The sequence below is a fragment of the Mya arenaria genome, chromosome 13, assembly GCF_026914265.1.
Source record: "Mya arenaria isolate MELC-2E11 chromosome 13, ASM2691426v1".
Taxonomy (NCBI): Eukaryota; Metazoa; Mollusca; class Bivalvia; order Myida; family Myidae; genus Mya; species Mya arenaria.
The window spans coordinates 26,828,583-26,847,929 of record NC_069134.1 but is presented as its reverse complement, the minus strand read 5'-3'; the positions used below and the strand labels follow the sequence as shown (position 1 = coordinate 26,847,929).

The 19,347-nt window shown below is 33.1% G+C and overlaps 2 protein-coding genes across 8 annotated transcripts; one reads left to right on the top strand and one right to left on the bottom strand.

The window, feature by feature from the left end:
* The first annotated feature begins 316 nt into the window (after nt 1-316).
* On the top strand, nt 317-6,048 carry LOC128213957 (uncharacterized). The gene is made up of 5 exons (XM_052920093.1): nt 317-379; nt 1,264-1,959; nt 2,296-2,544; nt 3,468-3,741; nt 4,836-6,048. Exons 1-5 carry the CDS (start codon nt 366-368, stop codon nt 5,052-5,054), a joined length of 1,452 nt encoding a protein of 483 aa, XP_052776053.1. The 5' UTR covers nt 317-365; the 3' UTR covers nt 5,055-6,048.
* LOC128213961 (uncharacterized) lies at nt 5,689-17,571 on the bottom strand. Of its 7 annotated transcripts, none has more exons than XM_052920098.1 (10): nt 17,464-17,571; nt 15,729-16,020; nt 14,764-15,081; nt 14,275-14,376; nt 13,716-13,775; nt 12,091-12,198; nt 10,991-11,447; nt 10,138-10,312; nt 8,786-8,980; nt 5,689-7,974 (listed from the first exon to the last, which is right to left on the bottom strand). In XM_052920098.1, exons 7-10 carry the CDS (start codon nt 11,150-11,152, stop codon nt 7,688-7,690), a joined length of 819 nt encoding a protein of 272 aa, XP_052776058.1. In that variant the 5' UTR covers nt 11,153-11,447; nt 12,091-12,198; nt 13,716-13,775; nt 14,275-14,376; nt 14,764-15,081; nt 15,729-16,020; nt 17,464-17,571; the 3' UTR covers nt 5,689-7,687. The 7 variants fall into 7 exon arrangements, with proteins under 7 accessions (XP_052776058.1, XP_052776061.1, XP_052776059.1 ...); XM_052920101.1 differs by having other exon boundaries at nt 12,091-12,195; XM_052920099.1 differs by lacking the exon at nt 17,464-17,571 and adding an exon at nt 16,367-16,386.
* Between the last annotated feature and the right edge of the window lie 1,776 nt (nt 17,572-19,347).

Here is a 19,347-nt window from a genome sequence, read left to right as displayed (position 1 = left end):
TTACATGCACATTATGCTTTCTGCTGTGTGCGTCTTGCTTAATTGTATGTTGATATCGTTATTTAACGATCAATTATTATTCATTTGTTGATCTGGTATTTTAATTCAATAACTTAACCTGCAACTGTTTGTATTTAGGTCTATTTACTCAGCTTGAATGACGAATGTCATAAGGTAGAATGACGCATAGCCGAAAGCCGAATGCAGCAAGCATAATACGACGCGACATCTGGTGTAATAATATGTGACACCCAAATTATGCTAACAGGTGGCGCTACAGTTATATTCTCGGTAAAGTCCGTATTTGCGGTTCGGATTCAGTTTACCAAGTTACGTCCCTTTGTTTTAAAATTTCCATTTCCACTATGGAGGAAATAAGGTAAATATATAAACAAAACGATTTAACCAATTTTTGTATTTATTACTAAAACTCTGTGGGTCAAATTATATTTCCAGCTGACAATGACAAGTTGCAAATTTCCAAATCAATGATTTTAGAATTATTTTTTTTATCAACAAAATAATTATAAAAATAGAACAGTTGTTCAAAGTGTTTGGGCCATAAAAAAACTTCTTAGTAAAATATTTCATCCTCTTGAAAAGTTCCTAATTTTTGACATGGCTTATTTTCAATACCTGTGACCATCCACAACATTTTTTAATGTGTTTTAATTAATTAGGACATTTTCTTGCCTATTTTCAAACTAAATTTGTACACACAGTGTTAGATTTTTTTAAATTCAACTTGTCAAAAAATGTCATTTTTCACTAAGTTGAAATTATTCACTAAGATGCTTTATGAATACGGCCCCAGGTTCTTGTTCACAGTGTCAGCTTAAAACTGAATTGAAGGAACTGCTGCCAAAATCAGCTGATTCTGAGAAAAAAATAAAATAAATTGTCAAAACTGTCAATCTGTGAGAGTGCAGCTTTAAGACAAATGATTTCATAATATTTATTGATGAGTACATAAAAACAAAATGTACAAAAATGGTCCCAAGAAATGGTTATAAAATGAATATTGCATGTTGGGCTGAAGATGCCTTTTTAGTAGTTTTCTTTAGTTGTAGCCTTCATGATATTGGAAATGTATAACAGATCTTATTCATTTAAAACAAAAAAGTTTTATACCTTAAGGCAATAGTATTTGCAATACAAACACCACTAAGAATGTAGAAAAAAATGTTTATTAATATCTTCTATGACAAACAATTCATTTGATTAACCTTATATTTTGTCATTGGTGTTTTGTTTCTGTTGTAGGGAAAACCATGAGCAGACGGAACTTTCGCATATAAAATCTGCTATTAGAGACAGAATCATCCAGGTCGCTAATAATGTTGGCAATTTCCGGACTGAAAACATAGAATATGAAATAGACTCAGTAAGGACATTACTAACTCAGTTGTCCTATCATGTAGATGTAAATATGAGTTTTGATAAAGTTAATGAAGCCTTTGATATCCTTATGAGTGCTGAATCAGAAGAGTCTGTCTGTCAGAAGAAACCAAATTTATTGTATACTTCTGCAAAAGGCCGACCTTCTTATAACATTCCTGAGGAGACACTTTTATATTTTATTGAAAAAGGATTTACATTAAAGCAAATGTCGGATATGCTGTCAGTCAGTACAAGAACAGTCAGCAACAGAATGGAAGACTATGGGCTTTCAATAAGGCAGTCATACTCTTCCATAAGTGATGAAGAACTGGTGGCAGTAGTTCAGCAGAAAGTGACCCAATTTCCTTCCATTGGATACAAGTCAGTTAAAGGACATTTGATGTCAGTAGGCATTCGAATAACGGAATCACGCATTCGCAGAATAATGAGAGAAGTTGATCCACTTGGCGTTATGCTTCGCAATGTTCTCTGCAGGACATACACGATCAGGAGACGGTCATACTCTGTGCGAGCACCAATGGCATTATGGCATGTGGACTCTAACCATAAATTGATAAGGTTACTATAAATAGTTTACTTAGTTATTTTGTATGAACTGTAATCCATACATTTCAATTCTTATCAAACAAAGTATTTTAGATAAGTATACAGTAGTGTAGTAGTTACGAAGTGCCAATAATTATCCAGGTCATACATCTTTTTCACTGCATATTTTATATTACACTTAACCTCATGACAACTATCAATCAAACTGAGTTACTCGGTCATACATGCATATATTTTTATTCATAACATTAGTTTTTTTAACATGCCTGTCTGATATAAGTACCATTGTATGAAATTTAAGTTAAAATGAATTAATATTATCATCGCATGTGATTTGTTTTATTTCAGATGGAGATTCATCTTTCATGGTGGCATTGATGGCTATTCAAGACTTCCTGTCTACCTACAAGTAGCTGCTGACAACACTGCTGCTACAGCTTTCACTTCCTTTCAAATAGGTGTTCAGCAGTATGGCATACCAGAATGTGTCAGGACAGATAAAGGCATGGAAAACATCAGAATAGCTGAATTTATGCTTCAGAATCATGGTGTTGAGAAAAGAAGCCATATTACTGGCAGAAGTGTACATAATCAACAGTTTGTAATAATATTCCTCTTTTAATTAGTTTGAGTTTTAGAAGTAATGTTCACCATTTAATACTTTTTACATTGTAGTTGTAATATCATACAATCTTTTGAGCCAATTTACTATACAAATGGTCCGAAGACTCAAATGAGTCACTATGTAGACATTTTTCATTAGGCGAAAAAAAATGTATGTTTGTTTCTGGTTTCATGCCCAAAAAGAAAAGGGTAGGTGGGTAGTAATTTTTTAATCTTTTTCTTTTTATAAGGCAAATTGATTTTTGAGATTTTTCTGTTACCCAAAACTTCAACTTATATGCTTATGAACATCTATACAATCAGCATGAGCAACACTGGAATTGTTTAGACCAAAAACACTTCTTTCTTAACTTTTAAAAGAAAAAAATCAACCAAATGATAAAAAATATTTCTCAAGGCAATAAAAGGTTTAGGGTCCAGGCAAAAAAATAAGGTAGGTCGGGAAACTGGAAAGAAACATATATTTTGTACGCCTTATGATTATTATGAATTTGACCATACCATGATGTTTCATCCATATATTTACTTTTGGCATTTGATTATGTTTAAAATGTAATTTGTGAAGACAGTTAAAATTTAAGGTCAGTCTCTCCCAATTCCATTTCTTGGGAAACACAGTACTAGCATCTATTAAGAAAGGACATAAGAAAGTACTCTTTTAAGGGAATAAACCCATGTTTTTGTGGTTAGCAATAGAACACATGCACGCTACATTTTATGGAAGTTTAAGACTGTACTTGCCAAAATCGTGTATAGTAGGACATTTATATAGTGATTTATGATATATCCCAAATTTTATTTGAAAGAAAAAGATTAAATTAATCAATTAATCAATGTCAGCCATTGTTAATTATCAAGTTCTTGTCGAAGGTTAACTACATATGTTTTGATTTCAGAATTGAGCGGTTCTGGCGGGAACTGTGGCAGGGATGCACCTGCACCTACTATGAGCTATTCCGTACAATGGAACAGGATGGAATTCTTGATGTTGACAACGAGGTCAACCTCCTTTCTCTTCACCTTGTCTTTCTGAAGAGGATTCAAAGTTCAGTGGACCGTTTTGTACATGCTGTTTCCAATCGACCACTACGGACAGAACACAATAAAACACCGATGCAAATGTGGATTATGGGACAATTCTTGGACCCAAAGATTCAGCTTACTGCTGAGGTAACTATAGCTAGGTACTAATTTATTAAATTTTAGCTCATCTATTCGCAGAATAAGGAGAGCTATACTGGTGTTGGTGTCTGCATCATACTTTGGTTAAGGTTTTGCATGCAAGTACAAATTACACTATTGTGTACCAAGTACTTGATGTATTGCATTTAAACTTTATTCAAGGCTTCCCAACTATCACACCAACTAAAAAAGCAAGTAAGATAACTCTTTCATGCATTTAAAGCCTGTCAAGCTCAAGCTTCTTCATTCCTATTAAAACACAGATTAGTGAATCACTTCTTTTAATGTGCATTTGATTACCTAATCGCCAATATTCTACATGATCACAAGTGCTGTAATGTGGTTTTACAGTTTCTATGCTAAACCAAAAATGAGTAATGCAAATTATGGCCCTTTATTTTTTTAATTTAGAAACTGGTTAAAGTTTTGAGTGACACTTCTTTAAAGTCCATATCCTAGTAACCAATTGATTTATTACATTTAAACATTATGCAAGGTGTCTCAACCATTACACTAACTAAATTAATCAAGTAAGATAATTCTATCTTGCATTTAATGCAAATTATGGCCCTTTACTTTTCGACTTAAAATTCTGGTTCAAGTTTAGAGTGCAACTATATTAAAGTCCATATCTCAGTAACCACTTGATTTATTACATTGAAATGTATATGCATTTAATGGAAATTATGGCCCTTTATTTTTTATAAAAAAAATTACAGGCACACATTGCATCATGCATTCATTTCTAAGACAAAGCGTTACTTTTTTAAATACAGACAGAGCTTGAAAATGTTATTGTTTCTTCAATGTCAAGAAATCAATGCATTTTTCAAGTGTTGAGCATAATTGGTGTCTTGATCCTGTGACAGTTCTTTTTCTTGATAAACCATTAGTGTTTGAGCTTATTATCATTTTAAAAGTTTGCATGTATACTCGTTTTGGCATATACGAGTCGTACTGTCTCCAATATTGGAAGTTTTTAACACCCCTTATACACTGTCAAAGCAGTATCATAGATGTTCATATCAATGATCACTCTAGTTCCACCTCTAATACACCGAAGGTGGTTGTATATTTTTCAGGAATCAGAGGTTTATGGCATGGACTTTGGTATTCCTGAATCTGTTTGCAATGATGATGAAGAAAGTATAGTTGTACCACAACTGTTACAAGTGCCGGAAGTGAACTATCCTGAGGCTGAGATAAATGCAATACTTAACAGCCTGTTGACACACCATTCGAAGTACAAACGTACATGGATGTATGTTCTCTCTTTGAATCCATTTGATTGGTTTTCATAAAAATAACAGATAGCTCACACAAGTTTTGCAAAAACAAAGGGACATTTGTATTAACTACGAAAACAAGTACTCTTAAGTTGGAAGTCTTGCATTCTTGGTATACATAAATGAATAAGATATCACTACAGTACAAATTCATGTGGACAGTATAGTGATGATTGATTGTATGATATTGCGATATTGCATGCACTATGGGTTGTCCAGCTTTTGTTTTATTTTTACTGTTTAACAGGCCAGTGGTCTTATATTTCATATACGATATTTTTCTATGGTAACATTGATTACTTTTAGTCAATGTAAACAATAAGAGCTGTAAATTGGACGGATTGTTTGGCATGTTGTGCAATGAATGGAAATAATTAACCATATTTGAATGGTGTTTTGAATGCAAGTCTCACTAACCTCTCACTGTCATTTGTGTTTAATTTAAATTTCAAACAAAGCAGAAAAAACTTGCGATTGGATTGTCAAATGTTATGTTTTCCTCACATTTAAAATTGACCAAGTTAAATAACTTTTGTCTGACTTTATCCAACTTATCTAGGCACTTTCCACTTTAGACTTGGGTAAGGCCAGGGTGTCAGCTCAATAGCTAAGCATAATAGCCATGTCCTAACTTTTTTTGTTAACCATTTTGCACAACAACATCACAGCTGTGACAATTAAATCGGAATAGCCTTTTTTTATATAAAAGTACAGCATAACACAAAGAAACACTTTACATGGTTTAAGATTTATTACGAACATGATGAGTTTTTAAATATCATATATGTTAAGTTGTGCCTTGTCAAAAGCCACGTATATCAGATCAAGCAGTATCATCTTGGTGATTACAAACAACAAGATATGCTTAAATACAGCCACATCTGTGGCGAAAGTGAAACTGTTTCATTAGATAATGGATACAAATGTTTATCACTTGAATTATGTGCCTTGTCAGTGAAGGAGGGCTATATGCAATGTTTTGTATGTAGTTATAAAAACAATAAGTACATGTATGTGTTGTTTTTTTATATTAAAAGTAAATTGTGTAGTGCACTTGCTGACAATGATGTTTCATGAACAAGAGCACGGCTGAGAGAAGCCTAATCAATATCCATAATGTCTCGGATAAGATTTGTTTTCTGCATTATGTATAAAATGTATATTGTGCATAACAGTTCTGTATTACATGACCCATGATATCATTTAGTTGCATCATTGTTCAAGTAAACATAGATTGTAATAACATATAAATACAGGATAAGGATGTATTTATACAAATATTGTTTTTGTGAAATACAAGATTTAATATATCATAGAACAATGCAATCTGAAAGAACTGTTTCATATTGCTCCATGAGAGCAGAAAAATACTCTGTTAGCCTTATTCATTCTAGAATAATTCTTAAAATATGTTTACAAAGGGATTAGGCAAAAAAGAAAACCTCAATTTTATTGTATTAACCTTACTTAAAGGTCATAGGTGAAGTCCAAAAATGATGTCTTTATTAGTGAAAATTCATGGCTGTCACACAAATTACAGTCCATATGGTAAAATATTGACCTCTCAGTGGTAATTTGAAAAATCAGTTTTTGTTCTAAATGTATAATTTATAAAATGGCAGTTCTACATGTGCCATATTGATGATTGATTTGTTTTTAAAATATGCCATGAAAGGTCTTTGATTACAACTTGGTATAGATACAAGAGAAAACATCATCTTAACAACAACTGTCTCTAGAAAACTGAGGCACTCACAATAAACAATTTGCCACATATTCAAAATAATGCTATAGATAGATCATTGCAATCTATTTCTTGATTATTTCTCAGCTAGGTAAAGCATCTTCGAATGTATAAAAGATGTGGTCCAGTCTACATGGAAATAATTTCTACAGTTAACATATAATAAACAAGAGTATCGCTAAAAGCGACGGATGCCTCCCAAACTGTTCTATGATACGGCACACATTGTAATACAATGCACTGGGTATCAGATGAATTGTTGTAGCAGCATTATACACAAGTTGAAAAAAAATAATAACATGCAAAAATATTGGCAGGTTTGAGAATTTAATTTTAAAGTATATTTCAAGCAATGAAATAAAAGAACAGCAATTGTTAAAGGGATAAATAAATATATATGCTGGGCAAAATTAATATTCTTGTGCACTGCACTTCCTGTCATTGCCATCTATACCAAGTTTCATTTGAATCCCTTTAGTACATATCAAGATATGGCCTCAACAAGCACCAACTTTATGAATTTGCATGATTCTTGTGCAGTGCACTTACTCACATTGTCATCTACCTATTTATCAAGTTTCATTTTAATCCCATACCTAGTTTCGAAGTTATTTACTCGAAAAGGGTATGACAGACGGGCAGACAGACATGCAAAGGTACAAAGCGGCGACTATATGCTGCCCTCCTTTAAAAAGCATAAAAATGGGGCCATCCCAATGAAGACTGTTGTTTTTTTTAACCCAAATCATTTGAGCAATCTTGGGGTGGTAATATAAGGAACATTTTTACAAAATCTGTTCAAATCTAGCCATCTTTGGCAAAATGACATAGTATGGTAAAAACATGGCTAGCAAATGAACTTTGTTCTATTCTTTAAAGATCTCTTTACTTTGGTCATACAACATTACGCAATTCCAAAACCAACAGCATCAACAATAAGGCTCAAAAAGTGCTTTTCAAAAGTCTCGTACTCCTGAATACGAGCAGTCTGTGAGAACATAATTGAAGGTGCACATGTGTTGACAGTTGTTAAATTATTCGATGTGTGGCTAAATTCAACCAATCCACATTCTATATTTCGTGGAAGTGTTTCACATCCTATGAGAGCCTGAAGAACATGTCCAGTGTTAATCACCACCTGTGTCTCAACTCCATCGTAAATATCAATCCATGGTGTGGACAGTGTTCCGCCTGAAAAACGAAACACGGGCTTGAACAGAATAATAATTTCTACCTGAATGGAGTATATTGCCCATATTGTTAAAAAATAGATGGTAGGTAAGGTTAGATAATCATATCCTTACCATTTTCCCAACATACATACAATGACCAGTTCACCAGTAATATTTAGGTTTTATCAAGAAAAAAGTACCAATGACAGACTATAATGCTAGTTCAAAGATTGGCTTGTCCTATTGTTGTCTCATCAATACTCAAAAGATCAATTTGTATGTGAGGCGATTGTTAAAAAAAATGCAGTGGCCCAACTCAATTTTTGTTATGCAGTTGGAAGGAAATAAGGTTGGTTTTTTTCTTCTATTTATTTTAGAATCAGGGAAGAGATGTATATCCTCACAGGTGCAGAAAGAATAACAGTTTGGAACATTTTTGCAGACTTAAATTAATAAATAATTAATAATTGCTGACTTGGTGAAATATATCGAACATCTTTAACTGAAACAAACAAATTTACTCTATTTAATGCAATTGATGTAAATTAAATTCATGAATCCAAAAACATTACACAACAAAGTGTCAATAATCAATGATTTTTTTGCCATTTGACTTGTAATCATTTTTTCAAAGGTTAAACATTTTGGGATAATGGAGGGGAATTTTGACCAAATTTGGGGAAATAGGTACATTCCTTGGCTAGGTGAATGGGACCTTATACTGGCCCTAAAAATTAGGGACAGCCCTGGGGGTTCTGTTAAATTTGAAGTGCATATAAAGATGCTCACATGCAGACATGAATAACATATTAATTTTTTTAAGTACATACGTTCCGCTTTCTTTAAGAATTTCCCAAAGTTATACATGATCATTTCTTCCCTTGGCTTCAATTCGCTATCTGGTGTGTAAGTCGGTTTGAAGAAACTTTGTACATCCGACGCACTAACTGGAGATGTGGTAAAGAACTTTATACTCTCCTCAGCATGTCCCTGGATGGCAGTTTGAACACCAAGAAGTTTCAAACCTGCAAAGAATGATTTAGGAACATATAAAAAATTATACTTTTCAATGTCTTTAGACGTTACCTGAAATTAAAATGTATACCAATTTGCTTCCATCTGCTTGATTTGAAGTAAAGGAGAAAAAAGATCACATTCGGTTATGGTGAATACATATCAACATCCAGTGAAATGTATGCTTTAGAAGTTTTAAAAAAGGTTTAATTTTGACAAATCTTATTTCATATTAATCTTTAAATAAAACGGGTGCACATCTCAATAATGTTTTATATGAGAGTGATGTTCCTTGCTATATATGTGCAAAATGACACTGGCAATGTGTGCATACTATGTGTCTCACTATATACTTGACCTGCATGTTTGAAACTTTAAAAATACTAATAACAAATTGTTTCCTTACTGAAATCATTTGAAATCATATTCATGTATTTACAACACAATACAGAGTTGTTTTTTTCAAAAGTACTCGGTATCAATACTGAATACAATCATCCATACCATTGAGTCTTGTGACATATATACCTTACTCCATTCAAATATTGGACGTTCTTTAGTTTATAATGTCCAACCTTTTGCATGACATTGACAAGAAATGATCACAATGGCTTGATTCTTTTCTTTAAACCCTCCCCCCAAAAAAAACATTGATTTTCAAGGCCACTGTATACATTAAAACAAAAATATAGGAAACTGTGACAATCTTTTTCACTTTCCAATTTAGAATATAATTACTAAATGCAAATACTAAATACATATTCACATTCTTGCCAGTTAAATTCCCTATATGAAGTTTCCATAGTATCAAATTTCTGAGACAAGGCTCCTAACTCATTCCAAACACAACCAGCTTCCCAGTATTAAAACCATGTTTAACATTTTTCTTTAAAATCTATTTAAATTCTTAAATAAATGGCTTCAGAACTTTAATAGTACCTTTAATTGTCACAGCGTTTAATTTTCTAATACATCGTAAATGAGCCCTTAAACTTTGCAGACATAACTGGTACCGAAGTTATTCAAACTGCTGACAACCTATCTTTTTCAAATTAAACATTGATATTGTCCGATCCTTTAAAACATGTATGCAATCAAGATGGAGAAATGCATTGACTAAAAATATTGATTTCAAACAAGTATTTTCAAACATTAAGTAAACCCATGCCTTGTCTGAATTGAAGAAGTGGTCCAATCACATGATAAAAGGTGAAGTGCCGTTTCAGAGCATGTACAGCTTCACTGGTAGTTGATGATGACAAAACTTTTCTAAAGCCCGCCTGCTCCAGCAGATCACCATGTCTTTGAACAAGGTCTCCAGATCCCGTACTGTCTGTTGAGATCTGCAAAATAATTACCAATCATAAATGGGGATTATACCCTTTTGAGAGAGGGAGTCATATTTTAATTTGTTTTAGACTATATACAAAGTTGTTAAATACACTAACCAAACGGTATAAGAAGATTGAGCAAAGGGAGATGATCAACATACATGTATATGTTTGATTCAAATATATCATAAAGTTTCTTACAATTTGTACATGTTTACACTGGAGACTAATTGATAGCACTGGTCACAGTGTTATGGTTTTTATATAATTCCACTGTCATTATCATAATGATGAATGAAACTTCATCCAAAACATTTTATTCAGTATAACATGCTTTAGCATTTTCTTTCAAATCAAGGGAGGCTATTTCGTGACAACAGGTAATAGAGTTGTGGTTCTTGTACATTAATTAGGCCATATTGTCATTACTATATTGGTAATTTAAGTTTCATTCAATTCCTTTTAAATCTTTCCAAGTTCAGATAGGTTACAAAGGACCATAAATCATACAATATGTATGAAGTTTGAAGTTGGTATCTGAAATGATTTTAAAAGTTGTAAGGAAAAAACTTGCATATATTTTTTCAAATATAACAATGGGCTGTGTCTTTTATGTTGTATTTACAGAGAAAAATTACTTTGAACGGAGGTAAAGTAAACTTCAATTCGTTAACGAAAGTCTAAACATACCTCTTGTATGGCTGCTAACACATCAGGCCTTCCAACATATTCATCTGGTATATCTGCTAGATCTGGTTCTTCACCAGTACAAATGAACCTGGCCAGCAATGGATTAAAACATTTTGGGCCTGGGTGTCCTGCGAGGATGGCACGTGCAGTAGCTCTTCCCATTGTTTCATAGGTCTTCTTTTCAAGCAGGCCTGAATCTAATCTGAATGATCCATTTTCAAAAAGGTCATTGTTCCTAAACAACAAGCTGAAAAACTCCCTGGTTAAGCCACCTGCATCTAAGCCTTCTTCTCCTATAAAGTGATTTTTTATAGGTTTTTCCCAGTCAATTGTCAAAGCATCCGATAGTTCTTCAAATGTTGTTTTAAAGAAATTTCTCCTCACAACATTGATTAGCCAGTTTTCATTACTGTCTCCAAACTTTGCTGCTATGGCATCTAATTCTGCATCAAGAGTCCTTAAAAACAAATATTTCTTATAAATACTCAAGACAGGGAACAAATTGTAGATGTAAAACAAAGCTATACAAGGTCCTAAACTGGATGACAGCATTTTTGGTAGTATAAAGTAAACTCCTAAAATAATAACTCCGGTTATAATAAAACTTTGGATACAACAAACAAATAATTTTGGCCTGATTTTCACTTTTTTATTCCATGTAATGATATACAGATATAACATACTCTGGATATGTTTAACAATTTTATAATGCATGGTCAAGATACACCCCAGTTCAGACAGAAGCACACATGCACATACACGGAGCCGCCATTGTCAAAGCTATGTCGAGCTTACCACAAGCAGGTTCGACAAAAACAGTTATTGTCACCTTATTAAATCTACAGACGGTAACGTTATGCTTATAAATGGACTTGACCACAGCTTTTTACATGTATTCACAGCTTTTTACATGTATTGGTTTCTGCGTTTTATCAATGTATTATATTATGCTGACTGTATATAATTTGTCATATGTTTAATTATGTCTTTTGAATAAATTGTTACAATTTCATTTTAACAAACAACCATGAATACCAAATCATCCAGCCAATGAACTAAAATTGAGTGATAACATTATTTGGGCTACCAAAAACACTTACCTAGCAAGGGTGGGATTAGACAGCTGGTTCTCACAACAACTTGCAGCATGCTCTTCTATGGTGCTGACAGGGAACTCATCATGGCATATAGGACACAGCTCTGTACTGCTACATATAAAGAATATTAGTGAATTGTCATTCAATACTGAAATCATTTAACCTAGGTATGTTGTTTTTTTGGTTTAGTAGATTTTAATGATTTCATATTACATTACAATGAATTTAATGGTATATACATGTAGCAAAGTTTTTTTGAAATAAAAACTTTGTCAGTAATTATTTAATTTGATATATTAAATGAAGGAAAACATCATAAGCTGCTGACCTATTAAGTAGTTATTGTATGGAAATTCCACAGAACAAGTAGACTGACCAAACCACAAACTCATTGCTGTACACCAATATACCGCTTTATGTCATAAACCGTTTTATGGGTGTATAAAAATGACATTGTGCAGATTTTAACCAGAACTTGATTTTAAGTGGAAATGACATCCACATGAAATACTTGAAAAAAACTGCAAAACCTATATGTTTGGAAATGTTCTTCATTACTTTACACTGATACTATTTGGTGCAACAGAAAAACATGCAACAGCTGAATGAACAGGAAGTCTGGGGGAAGGGGGTGCAAGATATGCAGACAATATATTCTTCAATATATTCTTAAAAAGCCACAAACAGTAACTGATAAATTGTGTGTTCTGCCAACATTTCAAGACACTGAAATAATTTTTCAAAGACTCAAACATGATATTATTCAGATTCATTAATAAAAAGAAACGTGTCACAGGCACAGATGCCCTTGCTATGTGATGTTCAAGATGTTTGACAAAAAAAATACTTTAATATTTTTTAGTATCACTGTAAATAATTATAGAGTGGAATTTGACAGAGTTCAATGAAGCTTTTTGACCTTTAACCTGGCAACAAGGTTGATTACCTCTTTATCTTGTACAATCCCCTTTGAATGTTTGTTATTTTGGTATGTTCTGGGAGTGCAACAAAGGTCCTTTTCTTGTGTACATGATGAGACAAATTTGAATTACATACTATAATGAATTATTCAATTATTATATTTTCAATCTTGGCAGAACACTTATAAAACTTGTAACTCATAAACTTAAAAAAGAAAATTACTGTTCTGATGGTTTGCATGTATCCATTGCCTTTAAATAACACAACTGTAATTTTAGCTAAACTAGGTCTATCACAGAATGTGAAAAAACAACTGAATAATAGCATATTTGTATGAGGAGTAGTTTGAGGTATTGATAAAATGAAAGTGTGGTAACAATTGAAATATTTATTAGCCTTTCAATAAAAAAACTCTCTTATCAGATATAAAGAAATCAATTCATATTGGATTATAATACAAAGTTGTATATTACACAAACCAAGCCATATAATAAGATAAATTTGCTGATCAATATTTAAATTGAATATCCTTCAAAAATTAATTTGGCTTTAAAACATTTCAACTATTTTATAAAATTTGTTTTCAGATTCATAACTGATTTTTTTTTAGATCTTAACAATTTCTTTCCTACTGCTGAGAAGGAGTTTTCAAACTTTAATAATTATTGGCAATGTGTAACTTGTAAATAAACAAACAAAATAATTACACATGCAAATTTGCAGACTGGAATCTGTCCCTGGCTCATCTTTGCACTGGGTGCATCTACCTGAAGTTTACAATTTGCACACATTTAAATGATAACAACATATTATGGTAATTAATCTCACTTGCATGAATTGAAAAGTTTGTCTTTTTTGAATATACAGCAGAAACATATATACAAACTCTGGCTCAGTTTTCTTTATGCAAACATGATGTCATATCCACATACAAAATATACAGACCTTTGCTATTGCATATTTAATTTTGTAAATTGAATGGTCAATAATTGCTTTTACCAATGGTAAGAGTTAAGCACAAAGTAAGTTTCCCCCCTTAAAATAAAGATTTAAGCTCACTCCAACTAGTTCTCTACCTACACATGTACCACCCAATAAAATCTTAAAGATTCCTTGTTATCAACAAATGCCTAGACCTTAAGTTTATATGAAATATGAAGAGTTCATTAAAATGGATGGAATGATATGAATTCTGTAGCATGGAATGGGTTGGTCTTTAATCAAAATCTAACTTTTGATAGATACGAGTAATTACTAGTGAGGTACCTCATCAGTCCCACAAGCATCAATATGGAGGCGAAGACGTTGAAGAGGAATACTTTTGCCACACCTCAAACACATCTCTGTTGTTTGATCATCAGTATCAACCTGTTTCAAAATTCTTAATACATTTATACATGCATACACTTACTATGCAACTTCGATAATTATTCTTTCCTAAATAGTGCTAATAAATTTATGCAGATTTGAAAAATTACATACATGTCACTTAGACTCTCTGCTTTAAAAGATGATAATAATTTCCATATAGGATGCTGAGTAAAAACGAAGACTATGGTGTTTATAAAAATGCAATGCTACTTTGAGCTGTTTAAACCAAAAATAGTGACACAATAAACATTTCTAAAGTTCGGAGCTTTGAGCACATGAGTATTATCTTACTGTGATACAGTATCTAGAAATAACTGAAATAAAACAAAAGCTAAACCTTATAAGAGGCAATCAAAGAAATCAATATCCTTATTTCAATTATACCTGTGAGGAGCATAGATTTATATCAAGGTCTTTCTGTATTGGCCTGATGTAGCAAACTGCCTGTCCTAGAGAACTTTCATCACAAAGATATTTTGTGGTATACCCTCCTGGGGGAATTGGCGATGGCTGCAACGTGTATTTGGAGTTCCCACAAGTTCTTAGTAATTCAAATCCACCACAATTGATAATGGGTGGAAATGCCTCCTCTAGCTTTTGTTTAAACAAATCTGCATTGTATGTTTTGATGATGGTCAATTTCTTCTCACCAACACCTGCCTGAAACAGCAGGGCTTTTTCTTCCCGTGAAGGAACTGTATCCTTTAAAAATATGAAAAAGACTTTTTGTGAATTTTTCTTAAATTTCTTCTTTTGCAGGTTATTTTTGCTTTTCTGACTTACTTTCTTATTCAAATGTTGTCAAAATATGACGATACATTGTACATGTACGCTACAAATATTTCCATACAGGAGAAATCATTTTCACACCAATAACATAAAACAGGAAATCAGGAGTACAAAAGAGAACTGTTCAATGTTTATTTGTTGTTGTTTTTGTAGTGTCCATTAAAAAAGGGAAACACATTAAAATAGTAATAAATTCACAGTGTGAGCCTTGAGTATGGATGAATCATGCAGCATTATCTCATTTGTGACTTAGATGAGCATAAACTCTTTGGCAACTTAAATAACTTGTTTTATTGAACATCATGGATAAAGTATAAATTATTTCTTCATAACTCCATTGATAACTGGTGAGCGACACAAATTATATGGCACTTCATACATTCTTTGCAGAAAAACAGACACAGAAGTTAAACATTGAACCATACATCAAATGTGATGTGTGGTAAAGAGTATGGCTATATCCAAGTGTATAAGACATACAAATAATCTGTATACATATCATATACATTGGCTGTCAATATGTTTATATATATATCTATTTACAATATTTTTTAATTTACCTGCAAACATTTTGACAATAGACAAAATCTATGAGTCCAATATGTTACTGGTGGCCCTGTTGCATTTCCTCGCCTGCGGGTCCCTCTGTTGTAAGGGGCAAACAGTGCCCTAGTGGCAGCACGAAGCTCTGCAGAGTGGTTTCTGTTGGATGTAGTCGAACCAATAGATGTTGCTGTTGTCACTGATGGAGTTGATTGTGATTCAGAACAAGTAGTTGATGAATTTTCCGAAACCAAAAGATTTGCTGCCTGCCGCAAAAGCTCTGAAGCCCTTAACTGGTTACTCATTTTCCTGATAAAAAAACATTACTGTAGTTGTTCAGTATGTACATACATAACAGCAAACATGGAGGATTTTTATACATGATGTACGATTTTTATACATAAAAATCTTTGGACAGCCACTATTTCCTAAAGACAAGAAAACATTACCAATCTTGAACACATTTAAATAATAAGGATATTACACTGAACAAGACGAAAACAAGAGAGCTCTGCACATTTATATGATACAGGGCTTTTTCAACAAATTTTGGAAAGAAGCCTAGCCTAATTTTAGCATGTGAAATTCAACAAAATGGGAAATCTAAGCGCAAAATGCAACCAGTGTGCACCTGCCCTGAAATCGGCTTAGTTACTTTTTATTTCAATGTTTCCTTGATCCGCCACATAGGCATACAGGATTTGCAATTACAGAGGGTGACACATAGGGGAACAGCGTGCGCTCCTTCCTAAGAACTACTTTAATTATGAAATATTATGTTGGCAGAGGGGTTGGATGCCATCTTTAAACCACTAGTGGCATATTAAAAACAGAATACGTTTACCTTTAACTGTCTAACGTCTCGTAAAACTGTTACTGTGTTAGCACAGTGGCTTGATGACAGGAGTTCATATTAGTCCATCTAGCCATAATAAATAAGTTCAACTAGCCAAAATTATATTTTAAACATACTTCAACATGTACATTTGTATATCATCAATATAATGCATTGCCATAAACAAAGACCAATTCTTGTTCAAAATTATAACTTCTTCATAACCTAATATTCATAATATAAACAGTGTTCTAATTTGAGAAAATGCAAAGTATATGACGGATTGATTATTTGACCCCAGGTAAGGCACCGATAGACTATGTAAAAGTGTTGTGTGTTTCTTGATTTACATGTATATATGTGGTTCCTGTCCTTTGGTCGCTTTCGCTAATCGATGAAGGCAAGCGGGGTTCGACGTCGTTTTGACAGAAAATGTATGGCGAGTATTTGTGATAATTCGCTATCTGAAGGATTTTCGTCGTTGACTGTTTTTCTCGACAAGGATACTGGTGTTATCATGTACATTTAGGGCCACTGCATCTAGGAGCCAGGTATTTTGCTAATAGCTTACAAGGAAGTTATAATTTTGAAAGAGAATTGGTCTTTGTTTACATTTTCGCTGGGCGAGCATTCCTCACTTCATTATACTTACAGTATAGTGTACTTTTTAATTTTGTCAAATATCATTTTATCACTGTTAAAGTTTATGGCAATGCATTATATTGATGATATACATGTTGAAGTATGCTGAAAATATAATTTTGGCTAGTTGAACTTATTTATTATGGCTAGATGGACTAATATGAACTCCTGTCATCAAGCCACTATGTGTGTTAGGCGAGACGGCAATGTACACGATCATGTACATCAGACGCCTGTCGCCTTTAATCCAACACTGACAATTCTTTATCACTTACCTAAAAAGAATAAATCTGCAACTGCCTTTTGGTGTATATGAATAGCAGATGTTGTTTATTTATAACAAATGATCAGATGATAAAAAAATCAACCATATGACATCAACCGTAACAAATAAGATTATGGCTAAATTGCAAATAAGGGACATAACTATTGTGATCGATATTCCGGATACTCGTATATTTTTGGTAATTTCCGTATGGTTCCGTACATGTTTCCGAACTTGCGCCCTCTGTCGTAAAAAAGAGTGTAGTTTGCAACCTGCCTTTTTGTATTTGACAAAGTGCGTGCTTCCATGTATTATTTATACATGTATAATCGATTAACATAGGTTTCCTATTTTTGTACACATTAAATGTAGACAGTTTAAGATCATTATAATTAAACTGAACTGATTTTAGCATCAAACATATAACTTTAACGTAGACAAATTTGAAGATAGTCATATAACGAACGATTCATGCAATTTAAAGCAAAATGTGCAAATCATAATGCAAGATGTGCAAGCCAGAATGCATTGTGTGCATGTCATAATGCAAAATGTAAAAGTAAGAATCCGAGATGTACAAGTCAGAAAGCACGATGTAACGTAAGAAAGCAAGATGTAATTTTTGCGTTAATACCCTTCCATAATTTTCTATAACAAAATGTGTTTTTGATGGATTTGCATTTATGATTGATAAATCTATCGGTTGCATGAACGATTGAGATTATGCACATTCACGTGCATGCGTATTGGTAAAGGTAAGATGTATTATAATTTGCGACGATCACCTATACATAAACATGTTACATAACTTTTTTAAGATATATCATATACATGAAATCATAACCATTTAACATTCCTGGATGATTAACAGTATTATCGTCAAACGATGCTCCGAGTGGGGATCAAACCCGGGACCTCCTGATCAAGAGTCCGATACGTGCAATTTGTGTTAGAAAGTGCGCGTTTTGTCGAAACCGTGCATGTGCTCAATAAAACCGGAAACAGCGTCATATAAAATACAAATGCAGAAGACCGATGCAACGAAGCAGAAGACATGAATATTCGCAAGAAAAATGGAAAGTTTACTAAAGAAAACATCAAGAAAAGGATGCAGAACCTTGTATAGATTCGTAAGAAAGGCGAGTGTCACTTGAAAGGAAGACGAGTCGTTGAGTTTAAGTTTTTGATAGACGGCTTAAAAAAAGGTGCAAGTGCGCGGAACAGTTGTCGCTTACTAACATTACATCAGAAACTAAATACGGTCTTGGGAGTATTCTTCATATAAAATGCATGTCATGTCTGGCTGACAACATAGTGCCGACTGGAAAACGACACAAGGCTAGTGATCACAAAACCGGAACTCGATGCTTAGATGTAAATACAAAGTTAGCTGCAGGTAAGTTTTTCTTTTGAAACTTACAAAAATAAAGCTAAGTAATAGTTTGCTGCAGTTTTCAGTATGCATAAATATTAATATAATCTCAATGAATGTTACCCCTCAAAAATCCCTAATTAACCTCAAATAGGTTGTATATTTTTTATTGAAAGGCTTCAATTCTTTCAGCCATGATCAACGCTGGCGTAGGGGAACAACAAATGAATAATATTATTGCCTACATGAACCTTTCCCTTGTAAATAAGGCGACACTCAAGAACAGGGAGTGAGAAATCGGCAAGAGCATTGAGGCAGTTGCCGAGCAGTCATGTTCACGTGCAGTGGAAGAAGAAATTCGAAATTCTGAGTAACTATTCATACATTTCAAATGAACTATTTTTAAGTTATGGTATAAAACACAACTGTACTTAATTCAAGTAAATGCATTCCAATGACGGATATAATTAAACTAGTAGCTTAGTTATACAAGGAAATGCTTGTGACTATTTGTTGACATCT

What these genes read in the sequence shown, in the direction of transcription:
- LOC128213957 (XM_052920093.1), top strand. An exon ending in TCTAACCATAAATTGATAAG is followed by an intron (nt 1,960 to 2,295) that starts GTTACTATAAAT and finishes GTTTTATTTCAG; the next exon opens with ATGGAGATTCATCTTTCATG. An exon ending in AGATTCAGCTTACTGCTGAG is followed by an intron (nt 3,742 to 4,835) that starts GTAACTATAGCT and finishes TATATTTTTCAG; the next exon opens with GAATCAGAGGTTTATGGCAT.
- LOC128213961 (XM_052920100.1), bottom strand. Translation starts at nt 11,152, where the DNA reads ATGGGAAGAGCTACTGCACGTGCCATCCTCGCAGGACACCCAGGCCCA. An exon ending in ACTTCTTCAATTCAGACAAG is followed by an intron (nt 8,981 to 10,137) that starts GCATGGGTTTAC and finishes CATTCTTTGCAG; the next exon opens with GTTTGAAACTTCTTGGTGTT. An exon ending in ATTCTTAAAGAAAGCGGAAC is followed by an intron (nt 7,975 to 8,785) that starts GTATGTACTTAA and finishes TTCGTTTTTCAG; the next exon opens with GCGGAACACTGTCCACACCA.